The 14,788-nt window shown below is 56.5% G+C and overlaps 1 protein-coding gene across 1 annotated transcript in view; it reads right to left on the bottom strand.

Moving 5' to 3' along the window:
* Positions 1–14,788, bottom strand: part of LAMC3 (laminin subunit gamma 3) — a 57,876-nt gene that overhangs the window by 11,954 nt on the left and 31,134 nt on the right. The window contains exons 10-19 of the mRNA XM_045468593.1: positions 13,654–13,846; positions 13,356–13,474; positions 13,214–13,264; positions 9,286–9,504; positions 7,219–7,407; positions 4,876–5,121; positions 3,871–4,024; positions 3,084–3,226; positions 2,404–2,582; positions 803–941 (exon numbers count right to left, since the gene is read on the bottom strand). Of these exons, the coding sequence (XP_045324549.1) occupies positions 803–941; positions 2,404–2,582; positions 3,084–3,226; positions 3,871–4,024; positions 4,876–5,121; positions 7,219–7,407; positions 9,286–9,504; positions 13,214–13,264; positions 13,356–13,474; positions 13,654–13,846 (1,632 nt within the window). The remainder of the gene's footprint in view (positions 1–802; positions 942–2,403; positions 2,583–3,083; positions 3,227–3,870; positions 4,025–4,875; positions 5,122–7,218; positions 7,408–9,285; positions 9,505–13,213; positions 13,265–13,355; positions 13,475–13,653; positions 13,847–14,788) is intronic.

Genomic DNA, 14,788 nt, shown 5'->3' with positions numbered 1-14,788 from the left:
AAGGCCTCCCCCGTAGGAAGTCCACCACAGATGAAGGACTGGAAGGAACTCAGGTCTGCTAGAGCCACAACAAGCAATTCCTGAATCTGAGACAGCAGAAATGCCCCCACCTTGAGTCAGCTCTGTGATCAGCAGTGTGGGTCGGTATGGTCGTTTTAACACACAGCATCTGGAAGCTCTCTGTTCTGATCATTAATCTTGCTAACAAGTGCTCAGCTTACCTATGCCTGACTGCTAAAGGAGCATAAATGCTTATGAACATGAAATTATACAGAAGAGTCAATTCATTTTCAATACTTCCTAAATTGCGGTGTCCCAAGGCCAAATTCCACCTGGCTCTAATAACAGGTTTTTTTGTTTTTGTTTTTTTCTCACGTACTTGTTTATTTCTATTCTATACTGGGGAATGAGCAAAATGGCCAACAGTCAAGACAGCAGAAATGTTACCTGTTCAGCACCCGGGACAGCACCTCAATGATTATTTGTTGCTTGACTGAACTAATGAGCTAACCCAACTCCTGTCCTCACCCAGCTTACAGTCCGGTGGGACACAGGGGATAGATGTTACAGTCAGAGACTAACAGAGTTACAAAGTACAAATGAGTTGGGGACATTGAAGGAAAGGCCTGGGGTGGGGACAAGGCTGTGTCATGGGAGGAGCCCACTTAGTTGGGGAGGACAGGCTCTCCCAGGAAGTGAGTTCTTCTAGGACCGAGCTCAGAGCCTTCAAAGCATCCTGAGACCAGAATGAAGGTCTCCAAAGGGGGTGTCTGATCAGCCAGCCATCCCGTTGCCTGCTCACCTTGCAGCAGACGTCCCTGGTAGACGTCTCCCCGTGGGGCCTCTCCCTGCAGAATGTGCAGTGGTCCCCAGGGCTCACTACAGTCAGACCCCTGCAGCCACCCCTCCATCAGGGTCAGCCTGGCCTTCAGCTTGGAAGCCTGGAGTTAGGAAAAGAAGGGCATGTGAGGCTGGTGGCCTGGAAGTCCTGTCTGCACACCTCTCCCCTGGCTTCTGTCCCGCCTTCCCTCCCCGATGGTCCCCTTCTCCCATCTTATCCTGGGCATCAAAGTTGAGAACACATCAGACCTCTAAGAACCAGCTTTTGCCCACCCTTCCTCATGGCGGTCCCTTCCCTTCTCACACCCATGGCACCTGTTAGCTGAGAGAGGGATGGAAAGGGAATCCCCAGGAGAATCTGTCTGTCCTGCTATATTGCCACAGAGCAGGTGTAGGTGGATACAGCTGACTGAATGAGTATGCCATGCAATGCCTCCTAGCGCTGTTCTTTTATTTATTTTTATTTGCATTTATTTATTCATTCTTTTTAAGTAGGCTCCATGCCCAACACGGGGTCTGAAATCCCAACCCTGAGATCAAGAGTTGCATGCTCTACTGACTGAGCCAGCCAGGTGTCCCCCAAATCACATACAATGACTGCACTTGCTAGGAGCCAGCCGCTAGCGGCTGCTGGCCACGCACCAGCTCTCGTTCAACTTGTAAGCACCCTAAGGGCCAGAAGATGCAGATCCTGAGCTCTCTCTTCGAGCCCAAAGTCCAGAATGTTCTGAGAAACCACAGGGCTTTCCATTCCTTATTTGGTGGCAAAATGAGGTTAAAAATATCCTAAACTCATTTAGAAGCAAAACCGTTCTGACCTAGGCTGTGGGTGGTCCTTATTTTTTATTGGGTGGAACCGTTTGTCTGTTTTCCTGCAGATACATCAATGGGTTTGACTGCAGGGACTGACCCAGGCACTGCTGGGGGGGAGGGGGGTGGCTAATATTCAGCACCCATCATTGTGTCTTTCGACAGTATCACCATTCTGAAGGCTGGTCTCACCAGTTTCAGGTAAGGGGTCACAGGCCTGTGTCCATTTTGGAGCAGGAGAGAGAGACGAAATTTACCAAAGCTGTTACCTGCTGCTGGGGACAACTAACGGGTTTGGGGAGGGGAACCCCAGAGGTCATGCTCCTCACCCCTGCATCACACCAGCTCCCTGCTCGAAATTCTACTCGTGCCCCGGAACTGGCCTGGCCCTCCTCCCGACCCTCCCCGCCAAGGGCCATCTATGGTCTCGTCCCCACTGAACTTGAGGAAGCGTGAGACCTGGGTCTGGGTGGTTGGGAAGGACACCCGGTGACAGGTGCTGTTCTCCTGTCCACTCAGGAGATAGGGACGAGCAGAGGTGAGGGTTGAGCAGGGCTGGCGTCAGCCAGATGGCTGGGTGAGCACAGGGAGAAGGTGACCAGTGGTTCCAGAAGGCCAGAGGGCCATGGGGAAGCAGTCATTTCCCGGTGCCCAGCACAGAGCTGGTGCTCACGGTGCTGGGGGGGGGGGTGGGGTGAAGTGACGGGAGGTAGGTCGAGACGTCTTGGATGGGGCCTGGATGGGTGGGCTCACCTCCTCCTTCACCAGGGCGTAGCAGGATGGGCACTCCTGACAGTGTGTGCCACCGGCCGGGACGAAGAAGTTTTCCTGACAGTGATCACACTTGTACCCCACGAAGCCGGGCCTGCACAAGCACGTGCCGTTCTCGTGGCATTGTGCCAAGGCGGCCCCCACCAGGGAGCACCTGCAGGCTGGGGGGACCGGGGCAGGTGGCGCTGAAGGCCCTGATGCTCCCCCCCCACATCAGAACCCCCAGGTCCCCTGCATCCCCACAGCTGCCTACTCCAGACACCCCCCCGCCCCCACACACCGCCAGAAGTTCAACCACATTCCTGAGTCCTTCCTGGGAGACTGAGTCAGAAGGTCGGAGGTGACAGCCGACTTATTTCAGTGTCCCTGGGTCTGAGAACCCGCCATGTTTAGGAACTGCCATGCCATCCGGCCATACGAATATGGAAACCAAGGCCCAGAGAGGTGACCCGATGGCCTCAGCACAGAGGAATTTAGCAGTGGAGCCTGGGACTCGATTTTTGGTCCCCTACACTCCCTCCCTCCATATTTCTATGGCTGCTCTTAGAAGACAGGCCTCCACCCCATCCTTTACTCTCTTGCCACGGGGCTGGCGGCCCCTCGTTGCCCAGAGACCTCAGGCCCCACCTTCTGGGCGGCCGGGAAGCACCCAGCTTCCTCACCTCGGCATCCCTTGATGGAGAAGCCGAAGAAACCCAGCTGGCATCTGTCGCAGGCCTGGCCCTCAACGCCTGGACGACAGGGGCACTGCCCGGTCTTGGGGTGACACCGGTCCTCCTGGGAGCCCAGCGGGTGACACTTGCAGCTACGACAGGGGAAGGGACCGGGTCTGAGACAAGCGGCCGGGACTGCAGGTCACATCCTCTGCACACGAGGCCCCATCTCGAAGTCCGTACACGTCAAACAGCTTTCCCCAAGCTGTGCCCCCGGGGAAGCACAGGCTCACAAAATGCCACTCCCTCCCCTCCCCCACAGAGGCTATGGGGACATATAAATCTTGGAGACTATACCCCTCTGTTGGGAAGTCACAATGCAACTAGCATATTAAAGGCTCTGAGGAGTCTTGCAAGGAAGAAACCTGTTTGTTTCACTGGGCATTTCCCTGGAGCCCTCCACTGTTCCCCAGAGGCACGAAGGGGCTGTTGTGGCCAAAAAGGTCACCAAGCAACAGCGTCACTGAGAAGGGAGACAGAGAGCAAACCGGCCCCCCTGGCCACCTGGACATCCCTTAGGGCTGTTCTTGGCCCACATCCTGGGTTGGCAGGGCCACGAGTCTGGCCCCCAAGGGACCATCCCTTTGTCCCCCTTTGGTACAGGGCACGGTGTACCTGGCGGGGAGCCTGGGATGGCACATTCCAAGCCAGATCCCTCTCTGGAGGCTGCCCGGGACGCCCTCCATCCTGGAGACACACGCAGGGAGAAGGGCACCCACAGCCTCACCCCACTCACCTCCGGCAGCCCCTCCCGGGCCGGAGGTCATAGAAACCGGGGCTGCAGTGGCTACAGTCCCGTCCCGTCACATGAGGCAGGCAGGTGCACTGGCCGCTCGCCGGGTCGCAGGGTCTCTGCTCACTGACTGAGCCCCCCGGGTTGCAGCTGCAGGCTGGGGGTGGAAGCAGAAAACGGTGTTGGGGAACCATGCAGATCACCATCCAACCTTTGGGGGTCCAGGAGAAGATGGGGCGCACGCAGAGATGACTCACATTCGGCCCAGACGCCTAAGCTATTTCTGGAAAAAGGCTCTAGGGCCGGGCTCAAATCGCAACCCATCTCCTACGTCCTTGGAGAGACAGCCTAGAACCATCATGGAGGCAGAGGGCTCTTCTGAGCCTGCCCTGAACCCCCGCTGGCTGGAGAGAAAGCAAGAGACTTGGCCAGGGAGTCGTGGGTGGACCTCTGTACCCACTGTCTCGGGTCACTTGACCCTGCCCTCCTGGGCTCCATAAAACAAGAGGCCGGCAGGGTGCCGACAGGTGGCACGTGGAGAAAGGGCTCTGGAGCAAGTAAGTTTGGGGGAAATGCTGAACTTCTCCCTGAGCATTTCTGGAAGCCCTCCACGGGCCAAGGTATGGCCCTCTGAGTGGGGACAGAGGGCTGAGGGTGAACCCAGGCGGCGGAGAGGAACACCCTGATGGGAGCCCGGCAGGGGCAGCACAAACGTGCTGAGTGCCATGGCCATGGAGATCCGTCATGGGCTCTAACTGTGGAGCTGGAGGTAAGTGCTAAATCATCAAGGCAAAAAATAAATAAATAAAGCACAGGCTCAGTTGATTAGATCAAGGCTGAGAGAGCCCTTGGAGGAGAGCAAACCCTTACCACACCTTTCAGACAAAGAAACAGAGCAGGTGAGTAATCTGCCTAAGGTTGCACAGCCCCGTGGCATTGATGGCTAGAGCTGGCGGAGAGGGGTCCCACCACGCCCCCCTCACTGTGGGTCGGGAGGTGGGTACTCACGCGTGCATTTGTCTGCGGGCCGAGGGGCCAGGGCGCTCCCATAGAAGCCTTCCTCGCAGCGCTCACAGTGGGCACCTGTCGTGTTGTGCAGGCAACGCAGGCAGCGGCCAGACTGGGGGTCACAGTTGCCCACGGCGTTGGGGTCTACGTTCCCACTGCACTGGCACCGCCGGCAGGGCTGGGGGGCCCCAGAGAGCCCCAGAGGGTCCCCAAAATAGCCGTCATCACAGATCTCACAGCGCCGCCCTGGGGAAGGAAGGGGGCTGCACGTGGAGGCGCAGGCCTGAGGGAGGGGGCTGCCGGGTCTCCACAGGGGTGGGGGGGGAGGGCGGGCGTGAACCAAAGCGAGCGGCCCTCGCGGCTCCTTGTGGATCAGAGCGAGGGCCCCAGGGCCAGGGCCCAGCTCAGCCATCAGCTGGTTGTGCAGTCTAGGGCAAGCCCCTGGGCCTCTCTGAACTCGGGCTCCTCATCTACAAGGCGGGGACAATAATGCAGCCGCCGCAGAGGACCGGGGAGAGGGCTTGGTGAGATAATTATAATTTGTGCAAAGCTCTTAGCACAGCTCCTGGCGCGACAACAGTAGTGGCCGTCACTGCCTGCTCATTGTCATCACCCTCCTTGTCACCCCGCCAGCCATCCTCTTCGCCAGTGAGGCCCTCGGGGTGCTGGTGGGATGAGGGGGGCAGGGCTGGTGCCCGCCCAGGCGACCTTCCCAGGGGTTGTTTCCTCTACACACAGCAGTGCCCTGCTCCCCCCACCCCCAAGTCCCCCTCAAGCACCTCTCCGCCTGGGCCAGACTGAACTTCTCTAACTTTCCACATCCACCTCGAGTCTGCAGACCAGGGGAGCCAGAAAATGTGGGGAAGGTTATGGAACAGAGGCGCAGCGTGACGGCAGGGTGGGGTGCAGGGTCCTCCCGTCTTGGGCCCCCTGCCCCCTCCCTGCTGCTGGCCCTAGGGGGAGCTGCTTTCAGAGCGGTCCCCTAGCAAAGCAGGCACGTGATAGGACCAAATGGACCTCAGGGCCACCGGACACAAAATCAGATGTCTGAGAACCTTGGAAACATTTATGTCAAGTGAAATAAGCCAGTCGCAGAAGGACAAACATTGGATGGAAGTCACTTGTACGGGGTCCCCGGAAGAGTCAGATACAGAGAGACAGGAAGTAGGACGGTGCTTATTAGAGGTTGCGGAAGGGGGGTGGGGGTTGTTTAATGGGGACGGCGTTTCCGTTTGGGAAGATGAATACATTCTGGAGACAGATCACGGAGATGGTTGCACAACCCTGTGAATGTACTTAAAAGCCACGGAACCGTGCGCTTAAAAATGGTTCCGATGACCAATTTTATGTTACATATTTTTTGCCATAACTTAAGAAATTAATCATGGAGCATGCCCCCCCCCAAAACACGTGGAGTTGTAGAAGCGCGTGGATTGTAGGGTATGCGAATCCTGTCTCAAAAGAGCTGTAAGAGGGGCGCCTGGGTGGCGCAGTCGGTTAAGCGTCCGACTTCAGCCAGGTCACGATCTCGCGGTCCGGGAGTTCGAGCCCCGCGTCGGGCTCTGGGCTGATGGCTCAGAGCCTGGAGCCTGTTTCCGATTCTGTGTCTCCCTCTCTCTCTGCCCCTCCCCCGTTCATGCTCTGTCTCTCTCTGTCCCAAAAATAAATAAACGTTGAAAAAAAAAAAAAAAAAAAAGAGCTGTAAGAGATGTCGAGGGTGGCCCTGGGTCCTGGAGTGGGGGGTGGGACAATTTCTGCCTTATACAACATCTGGCAACGTGTTTGAAAAGCTCAGAGTGTAACCAGAGCTTTTCCTCCTTCACCGCGTATCAGAATTAGCCAGAGCACTTGTTATGAATACAGATTCTTAGGTTCTGTGTCAAGCTAGCAAGCCGGGCTCCATGGGGCCAGGGCCCAGATGGGGATTTTCAAAAACTCTCCTGGGGCGCCTGGGTAGCTCAGCCAGTTAAGTGTCCCACTTTGGCTCAGGTCATGAGCTCACGGTGTGTGGGTTCGAGCCCCGTGTCGGGCTCTGTGCTGACAGCTCGGAGCCTGGAGCCTGCTTCGGAGTCTGTGTCCCCCTCTCTCTCTGCCCCTCCCCGGCTTGCGTTCTGTCTCTGTCTGTCTCAGAAATAAACATTAAAAAAATTTTTTTTAAAAGAACTCTCCTGGAAATGCTCAATGGCTCAAGCTCTGCCAGGGACTTATGGCAGCCAGGAGCCCTGGCCATGTTCTGAGAGGTCAGGCTAAGCTGGGCCTTCCCCAATCTGTCACACTCCAAACCCAGGACCCCGCTCCTGGAGCCCAGGACAGAAGCAGAGCCCCTGAGCATGAGCCACTCACCTCTCTGGCCCGGGGGGCAGTGGGTGCACACTACCTCCCTGCTCTCTGGGATGGCTGTGCAGGCCGACCGTCCAGGGCACGGACAAGGCTGACAGTCATCGGCTCGGCCTCCGAAGGGGCTGCCATAGAAACCTGGCAAACAGCGCTCACAGGACGGGCCCTCGGTGTGGTGGCCACACAGGCAGATCCCTGTGGGGCAAGAGAAGCACCTGGTTATGACTGCCCGAGCCCAGAATGCTCCAGAGACGGGGAGCATCTTGGTGGTCGGGCTCACAAGGCATATCCCCATGCAAAACTGAGGTGGAAACCTTCCAAGGTGGAGGCAGTTTGGCCTGGGGGTAAGAAAGTCCACCCTGGCTTCACGCCCACCATGTACTGACCCTGTGAAGCTGGGAAAACCATCTAACGCCCCGTGCCTCAGTGACCTCACCTACAAGATGGACACGACAATGGCCCTGACCGCAAGGGTCTTTCTTTGTCAGGATTCAGCAGGATCATGCAGCCAGAGTACCTTGCATAGTCCCTGGCACCCAGCACGATCATTACTGTTACCGTTAGTATTTTGTTCTTTGAAACCTATAACTGAACCAACAGATGACCTATCTGTGCTCCCACTCATGGTTTTCCTGCCCTTTCCTCTGTGGCCTCTTAACCTCAGGGGCCAAAAGACATAGACCCCTGGGGACGCGTGGGTGGCTCAGTCGGTTAGGCGTCCGACTCCGGCTCAGGCCATGATCTCATGGTCTGTGAGTTCGAGCCCTGCGTCGGGCTCTGTGCTGATGGCTCGGAACCTGGAGCCTGCTTCGGATTCTCCGTCTCCTCTCTCTGCCCCTCCCCCTGCTTGCACTCTGTCTCTCAAAAATAAACAAACATTAAAAAAAAAAAAAAAAAAGAGCCACAGAGACCTGGGAGTCTGTTCCCAACATGATTTTGCAAAGAACAGGTTCACAGAAGCTGGCTGGTCTCATAGAACAGGCCCCGCCCTCCACTGGTTTCTCATGCTGGGGGATCTGCAAACCCCCTTCTCCAGCACCTGCACAGAGCCTGTGCCCTGGGGAAGGGAGGCCCCACTGCCAGGGCCTGAGCGAGGAGCCTGGCTGAGAAGGGCCCAGGGAAGCAAGATGCCCACCCCACCCCCCGCCTTCTGGGAGGCCCCGCAGCACTCAGCTGGGGCTGAGGTGAACAGGGAAAAGAGAATTCAGGGTAGACAAGTGGAACAGGGGGACCATCATGCCTGTGCTGCCTTCTACTGGTCCCTGACTCAGCCCAGATCCACACGCTCACTCCTTCTTCTCTCTAGCATGAGCAGCAGTGGCCACTCGGCCCATTTGACAGATGAGGACTTGCCCAAACTGAGCAGGAAGTCATGGGACGGCCAAGCGTTCTGAGGGATGACAGACTGGCCCCATGTCAGGCCTCCTTGGTGTTAGGATTACGAGGCCTCATCTGGGTTCGATTTGTGATGCCTGCCATGGCCAAGGAGGGGAGGAAGCCCCTCATGGACCGTGTGCCTGTCCCGACTGGCCAGGCCACCGATTCCCAGGCTGGTGTCCTTTGTCTGCTCCAGTGTGGAGCCTGAAAGAAGCTGAGCTTGCATTACCCTCCTCAGGGACCCCACCTGCTCCAGGAGGGCAGCGGGGCACTGACCCTCTCACTTCCGGTGTGAGAGGCCCACGGTGTGGAGAGAGGCCAGGGTCCGGCCCCCGTCCGGCACCTCCCACCTAGTGACCTGGGTCGAAGGCTCTCTCTGTGTTTCCTCTGCTGCTAGTGGGGTAAACAGCTGGCCGTGACCTTGCGGCAGGAGCAGCTCTGCCACCCGCTGGCCGTGCCAGCTCCCTGTGCCTTGGGTCCCTAAACTGTAAGACGGGTCATTGCAGGAATCAATGACTCAGCGAGTAGAAAGGTGCCCGGCAGGGCACGCGGAGGAACTCGGGGACACCATTTTAGTAGTATCGCCCTCGGTGATCACTCACACATGCACACGGCTGACCCCGTTCGGGTCAGCACTCACCTGCCGCGTTGGGTGTATAGCCTTAGGTGGCTTTGGGGTGGGGTGCCAGGACTCACCTGTGTGGGGGTCACAGGTGCCATGCTGGTTGCAGGTGCAGGGGACACAGCTGGTATAGGGACCCCCCAGTGGTGTCTCCCTCTTGTATCCTGGAGCGCAGGATTCACAGAACTGGCCTGTGTACCCTTTGGGACATGAGCAAGTCTCTACCCAGGAGGCTGGTGGGGAGAGCCCCCGCTGGGCTGACGTGAGCCGGACCTCAGTCAGGAATACCTGGCCTGCAGAACGAGGACAGAGAGGAAGAGAGTTACAGGCACACACTTCCCCCCCAAGACCTTCCTGTTCATATATGTAACAAACAAAGGGTTATTGGCTCACAGATAAAAGGCAGCCTATGAGTCGATTATGATTTTTAAAAAGCAGACAAAGGAAAAATAGGGAGTGTTTTAAATTTATTTTTTTATTAAAAAAATGTTTATTCATTCTTGGAAAGACAGAGAGACAGAGCATGAGCAGGGGAGGGGCAGAGAGAGAGAGAGAGAGAGAGAGAGAGAGACAGAATCGGAAGCAGGCTCCAGGCTCTGAGCCATCAGCCCAGAGCCCGACGCGGGGCTCGAACCCACGAACCGCGAGATCATGACCTGAGCTGAAGTCGGCCGCCTAACCGACCGAGCCACCCAGGCGCCCCCAAATAGGTAGTTTTTAGTTTAGTTTTGTTTGTTCGTTTTTTGAGAGAGAGTGAACAGGGGAAGGGGCAGAGAGAGAGGGAGAGAGAGAATTCCAAGCAGGTTCTGCGCTAACGGCATGGAGCCTGACGCGGGGCTTGAACCCATGAGCCATGAGGTCACGACCTGAGCCGAAATCAAGTTGGACGCTTAACCAACTGAGCCACCCAGGCGTCTCTTAAAGAGGGATTTTTTGACCACAAGAAATGGATATGGCTGGGAATTTTCTGGAAAGCCATTCATTCTCACAGCTTATCAGATATGTACATTTAAACAACCGTACCATTCATAACCCTCCGATTGGTAAGCATTTAAAGATCACGGACAGGGAGAGACAGTGTGGGGGACCCATGCCCAGGGATATAGGACTATAAATCAGGGGGCTCTGCTTTTAGTGAAGAGCGGCAGCTCCTACCAGGCCAACCCTCGCGCCAGAAAACAACTAGAAATTCAGGGCAAAATGTAACAACTATCCATTAACAACCAGAGCAGGTGGGCAGTGGAGAAGGGCGGACGCGTGTCCTGAGAAAATAGATCGGTGCTGCCAAAACCTGGCAGCATGTATCAAACGTGCACCCTTTGACCCAACACCTCACATTCCCACGTTGAGGGATCTGTGCTAAAGACAGACGCGCACAAGGAGACAAAGACCCTTCCGTATTCCCTGTTCTCGGCAGCACCGTATGCATAGTGGAAACGTGGAAACCGTTTCAACATCTACAAACAGAGGGACGGTTGAAACTCTCGGGAGCATCTATATTGCGGAACGATACGCGGTGGACGGACAGCCAGCCTTTTTCTACGTGTAGGACAGGTGACAGCCCCCAGGACACACGTTAGCTGAAAAAAGCAAGTGGCACCACATCAGACTGTGTGAGGCGTTAAAAAGCACAGATGTAAACACACACACACACACACACACACACACACACACACACACACACGTAAGACCGTGCGTGCAGAAAGATGTGGATGGATACAGCCCAGAGCGTCATCCAGCCTGCGGCTGGGCAGGCGGGGAGAGGGAGGGTCAGTACGTCCACCTGCCGCTCCAATTCACCCCAGCACCCAGTGTGGGCCTGGCCTAAGCAGGTGCTTCGTAAACATCTGTTAACGAAGGCTGAGTGACAGAAGGAAGCGGTAGAAGCTGCTGGAAAGAGTGGAAATGAAACGCCTCCGAGGAGCCTCAGCAGGGCGACCTGGGGAGCAGGGAGGCTTTGGGGAGCGTGGGCAAGGCTGATGGGGATAAAGCTCCAAAGAGAAAGAGGGGGCTGAGGCAGGAAGGGCCGGCTTATAACCCCCGAGTCTGACTTGAAGGGGCCCGGGGAAAGCTGGCCATTTAAGCGAAGCGTTCTCTAAAGGAGCCAGTCACTTCCCCGCCCTAGAAGGAAATCTGTGGCTGTTCTGGTCATCACGATGATGGGGAGACAAGGGTCAGGGGTATTAGACATCCTGACGTGAGCAGAAGCCCCCCGTGACTTTCAGAGGTCTTGCTGGATGCTGAAAAGGCAGGGAAACACCTCCGCAAACATCTGAACCCCAACTCCCACTCCATTTTACACACGAGCACAGGGCATTTTTCAACGGTGTAGGTGCATATCGGATTGTCTAGCCACGCGGGTACCCTGAACGCGGGGGGGAACCCCGAGCTTTGTCGTGCTCAGAGTTTTTCACCGCTTTGAAAAATCGTGCCCCCTAGTGGCCCCCCAGCTCTTGAAGTCTGTCGCCAGTGTGCACCCCGTCCGTGCTCTGGTCCCCCTCTGTGACTGCCCTGCTCACAGTGATCTGACAAACAGTCCCATTTAGTGATGACTTCAAAATGACACACACAAAGGGTTTTAAGGAACAAAGGTCAGTCCTATTCAGATGGGTGTTTGAAACTTGGTTTCACAGCTTCACCCACAAATGGACGGTTACTCTGCCAACGTGTTTTTCCCGTAACGCAACAACGAAAGCGCCAAGGCTAAGTCAACCTTCTAGAAGAACCGCATCGACCAAGCCAGCACTAGTCACAATTTCCCTGCTCGCTGCCTCTGCAAATGCCTTCTGAGCTTCAGTTGCTCCGAAACCCACAGTTATTCACCACAGTGGGGGCAACTCTGATTACCTCATTGTGTCCTCCAGTATGGTCACGGCTGAGCACCGACACTCTGGAATTCAATGACTGTTTTTGTACGTCGTTTACTTTCTTTTTATTTACTCTGTCTGTTACAACTAGGATACTACACTAGTTTGAAAACATTGTGTCTGTGTAAGTTATGATATCTATAAATTTCATCTCTAGGGGCGCCTGGGTGGCTCAGTCGGTTAAGCGTCCGATTTCGGCTCAGGTCATGATCTCATGGTTCGTGGGTTCGAGCCCCGTGTTGGGCTCTGTGCTGACAGCTCGAAGCCTGGAGCCTGCTTCGGATTCTGTGTCTCCCTCTCTTTCTGCTCCTCTCCTGCTCGTGCTCTGTGTCTCAAAAATAAATAAATGTTAAAAAAAAAAAATTGGACACTTAACCTACTGAGACACCCAGGCACCCCGGAAATACCTGTTCTAAAAAGGGGCACAGAGGATGCCTGGTCCAGGCATATACAGGTATGGGGGGTGTGGAAAGAAGGAGAAAGTACATTAAGGAGCGCCTGGGTGGCTCAGTCGGTGAAGCATCCGACTTCAGCTCAGGTCATGGTCTCACGGTTCATGAGTTCGAGCCCCACGTCGGGCTCTGTGCTGACAGCTCAGAGCCTGGAGCCTGCTTCGGATTCTATTGCTCTCTCTCTCTCTCTCTCTGCCCCTCCCCTGCTCACGCTCTCTCTCTCAAAAAATGAATAAACTTAAAAAAAAATTAAAAGAAAGTACCTTAAGAAGAGTTGGGGGAGCCAGGAACAGTCCGCAAGGATGATCGCCATGTGGCCAGGGTGAGAGGTGGTGAGAAATCTCTCTGGAAGCAGCGTCCTGACCCAGCTCCCCCGAGAAGGTTTAGAAACCCAATCCGCTCTCAGGGTGACTTAGGTGTGATACCATCAACGACCAGCAGGAGGAGCCAACTCTGGGATCCGCGCCTGTGCCTGAGACCAGCGCCCACAGAGGACCCTCAAAGGTCCCTCCTCCTGGCAATAATGGCAGACTCTGCCCTGGAGTGACTACGCCCCACAGCTCTTGGCTGCTTCGTGGCCACACACCTGTCTCTTAGAACTGGTCATCCTCAGCCCCCCCCCCCCCCCCCCGACTCGTTGAGCCCCTGCCTCTGTCCTCAGCACCCACCCTCCCGGTCCTTACCAGTTCCACGACCTTCAGCCAGTGTCCTACTTCTCTGACCTTCAGACGTCTCTGTGGCAAAACGGGGATGCTAAGTGTCTGCTAGTCATGAGGGTGCCCCGGGGCCCGGTGGGTGAGGAGGGCCGTCCCCATCATTACTGACCGGAAGGGCTTGCGCTCTGGCCGCCGGCCCGGATGCGCAGAGCTGTCAGATTGGCGAGCAGCTGCTGGAAATGGAAGGGGGGCAGCGGAGGGGCCGCGTCCTCAGAGGTCTCCTGCAACCTGGCAGGGGTGGGGGACAAACGGGAACCTGAGGCCGGGTTAGGGTTGGGTACCAAGGAGCCCCCTTGGGGTGGACAGCGGGGAAGGCCCCAGACCACAGGAGGATCCGAGTGTGCCCAGACCTCAGGGACCACCCCGAATGCCCGACCCCACTTCCCAGGACTCCGCAAGGCACTTACTGGAACGTGAGCTGGGCCTCCCCCGGCTGCCCAGCATCCCGGGGGCCCGACAGGCTGGAGGGTCGTAGAGTCAGGGCCAGGCCCGCCCCTTCCAGCCTCAGCCGCACGGGGAGTGGGGAGCCCCCGGGGGGGACCCAGAAGGTCAGTGTGATGGGCTGTCCGTAGCTGAACCGCTGGTCTCCCAGGAATTTCTCTGACGACAAGAGAAGAAGGCTTTGACGTCTGTACTTAATTACCTTGGTTTCAAATGTCTACGGTATATTGACTTTATTGACAATTAAACATTCAAACAAGATAAAAACGACAGAAGGAGAAAATCGAAGGCCTCCCGGCATATCGGATGCCGAGGGTGGCCTCCCACACCTTCCCTGCAGGCCGGCTTCACGCGCCTGTGACCTTGTAGTAACACAGGGCCCCATGGCCGGCATAGTGCTTTGCCGTCATTGCCTTGAGCTCTGGCTTTATAAGTAAAGTCCGAGGGGACGGTGGAGTCGATCTGGGAGCAGGGCGGATACCGAACACACACACACACACACACACACACACACACACACGACACGCACAGTGGGGGACACCCGGCCGCCCGTTGACAAGCCATGCTCGCGACGACACCCCACGAGCAGGCTCTGGCGGCCCCGCGCCCGTGGGAGCTGAGCGTGAGGCTCAGAGCAAGTTACAAGGCCAGCATGCTGCACGTGGCCCCGAGGCCACGCTTTCCACCGGAGTCACAACATGCTCGGAGCAGAAAGAAGGCGGCGGCAGTCTAAGAGATAACGGAGGGCCCAGCTTTCGAACTTGTGCCGTTTTTCTGGGTCCTCTGACTGCTTAGGCTGGGAAACGGCCACGCGGCAGGAGAGGGCACATCGGGACGTGCCCGGCTCTGTCTCCCTTCGGTCCTTCTGCACTTGGGAGTCAGCCGGAGGTACGGCATGTTGGTAGACCGTGTGTGTGAAATAAAAATGGTTGACTCTGTCCACCTGCGCTGTGCCCGCTTCCTGAGTGAATAACTTTTTCTTCAATGTGTCAACAAAGCAGCCAAGGAATAGCGGGTGTTTTGTGTTCTTGGGCCTCTGAGCTTGGGGCACCTGCCCCAGGACGGGGCCTCAGGCCCCCTGTGACTTCTGCTTCCTGGCTG

Source organism: Leopardus geoffroyi, chromosome D4 (assembly GCF_018350155.1).
Source record: "Leopardus geoffroyi isolate Oge1 chromosome D4, O.geoffroyi_Oge1_pat1.0, whole genome shotgun sequence".
Classification (NCBI taxonomy): Eukaryota; Metazoa; Chordata; class Mammalia; order Carnivora; family Felidae; genus Leopardus; species Leopardus geoffroyi.
Note: the sequence above shows the minus strand (reverse complement) of the source record. Positions and strands in the feature narration are given on the sequence as shown.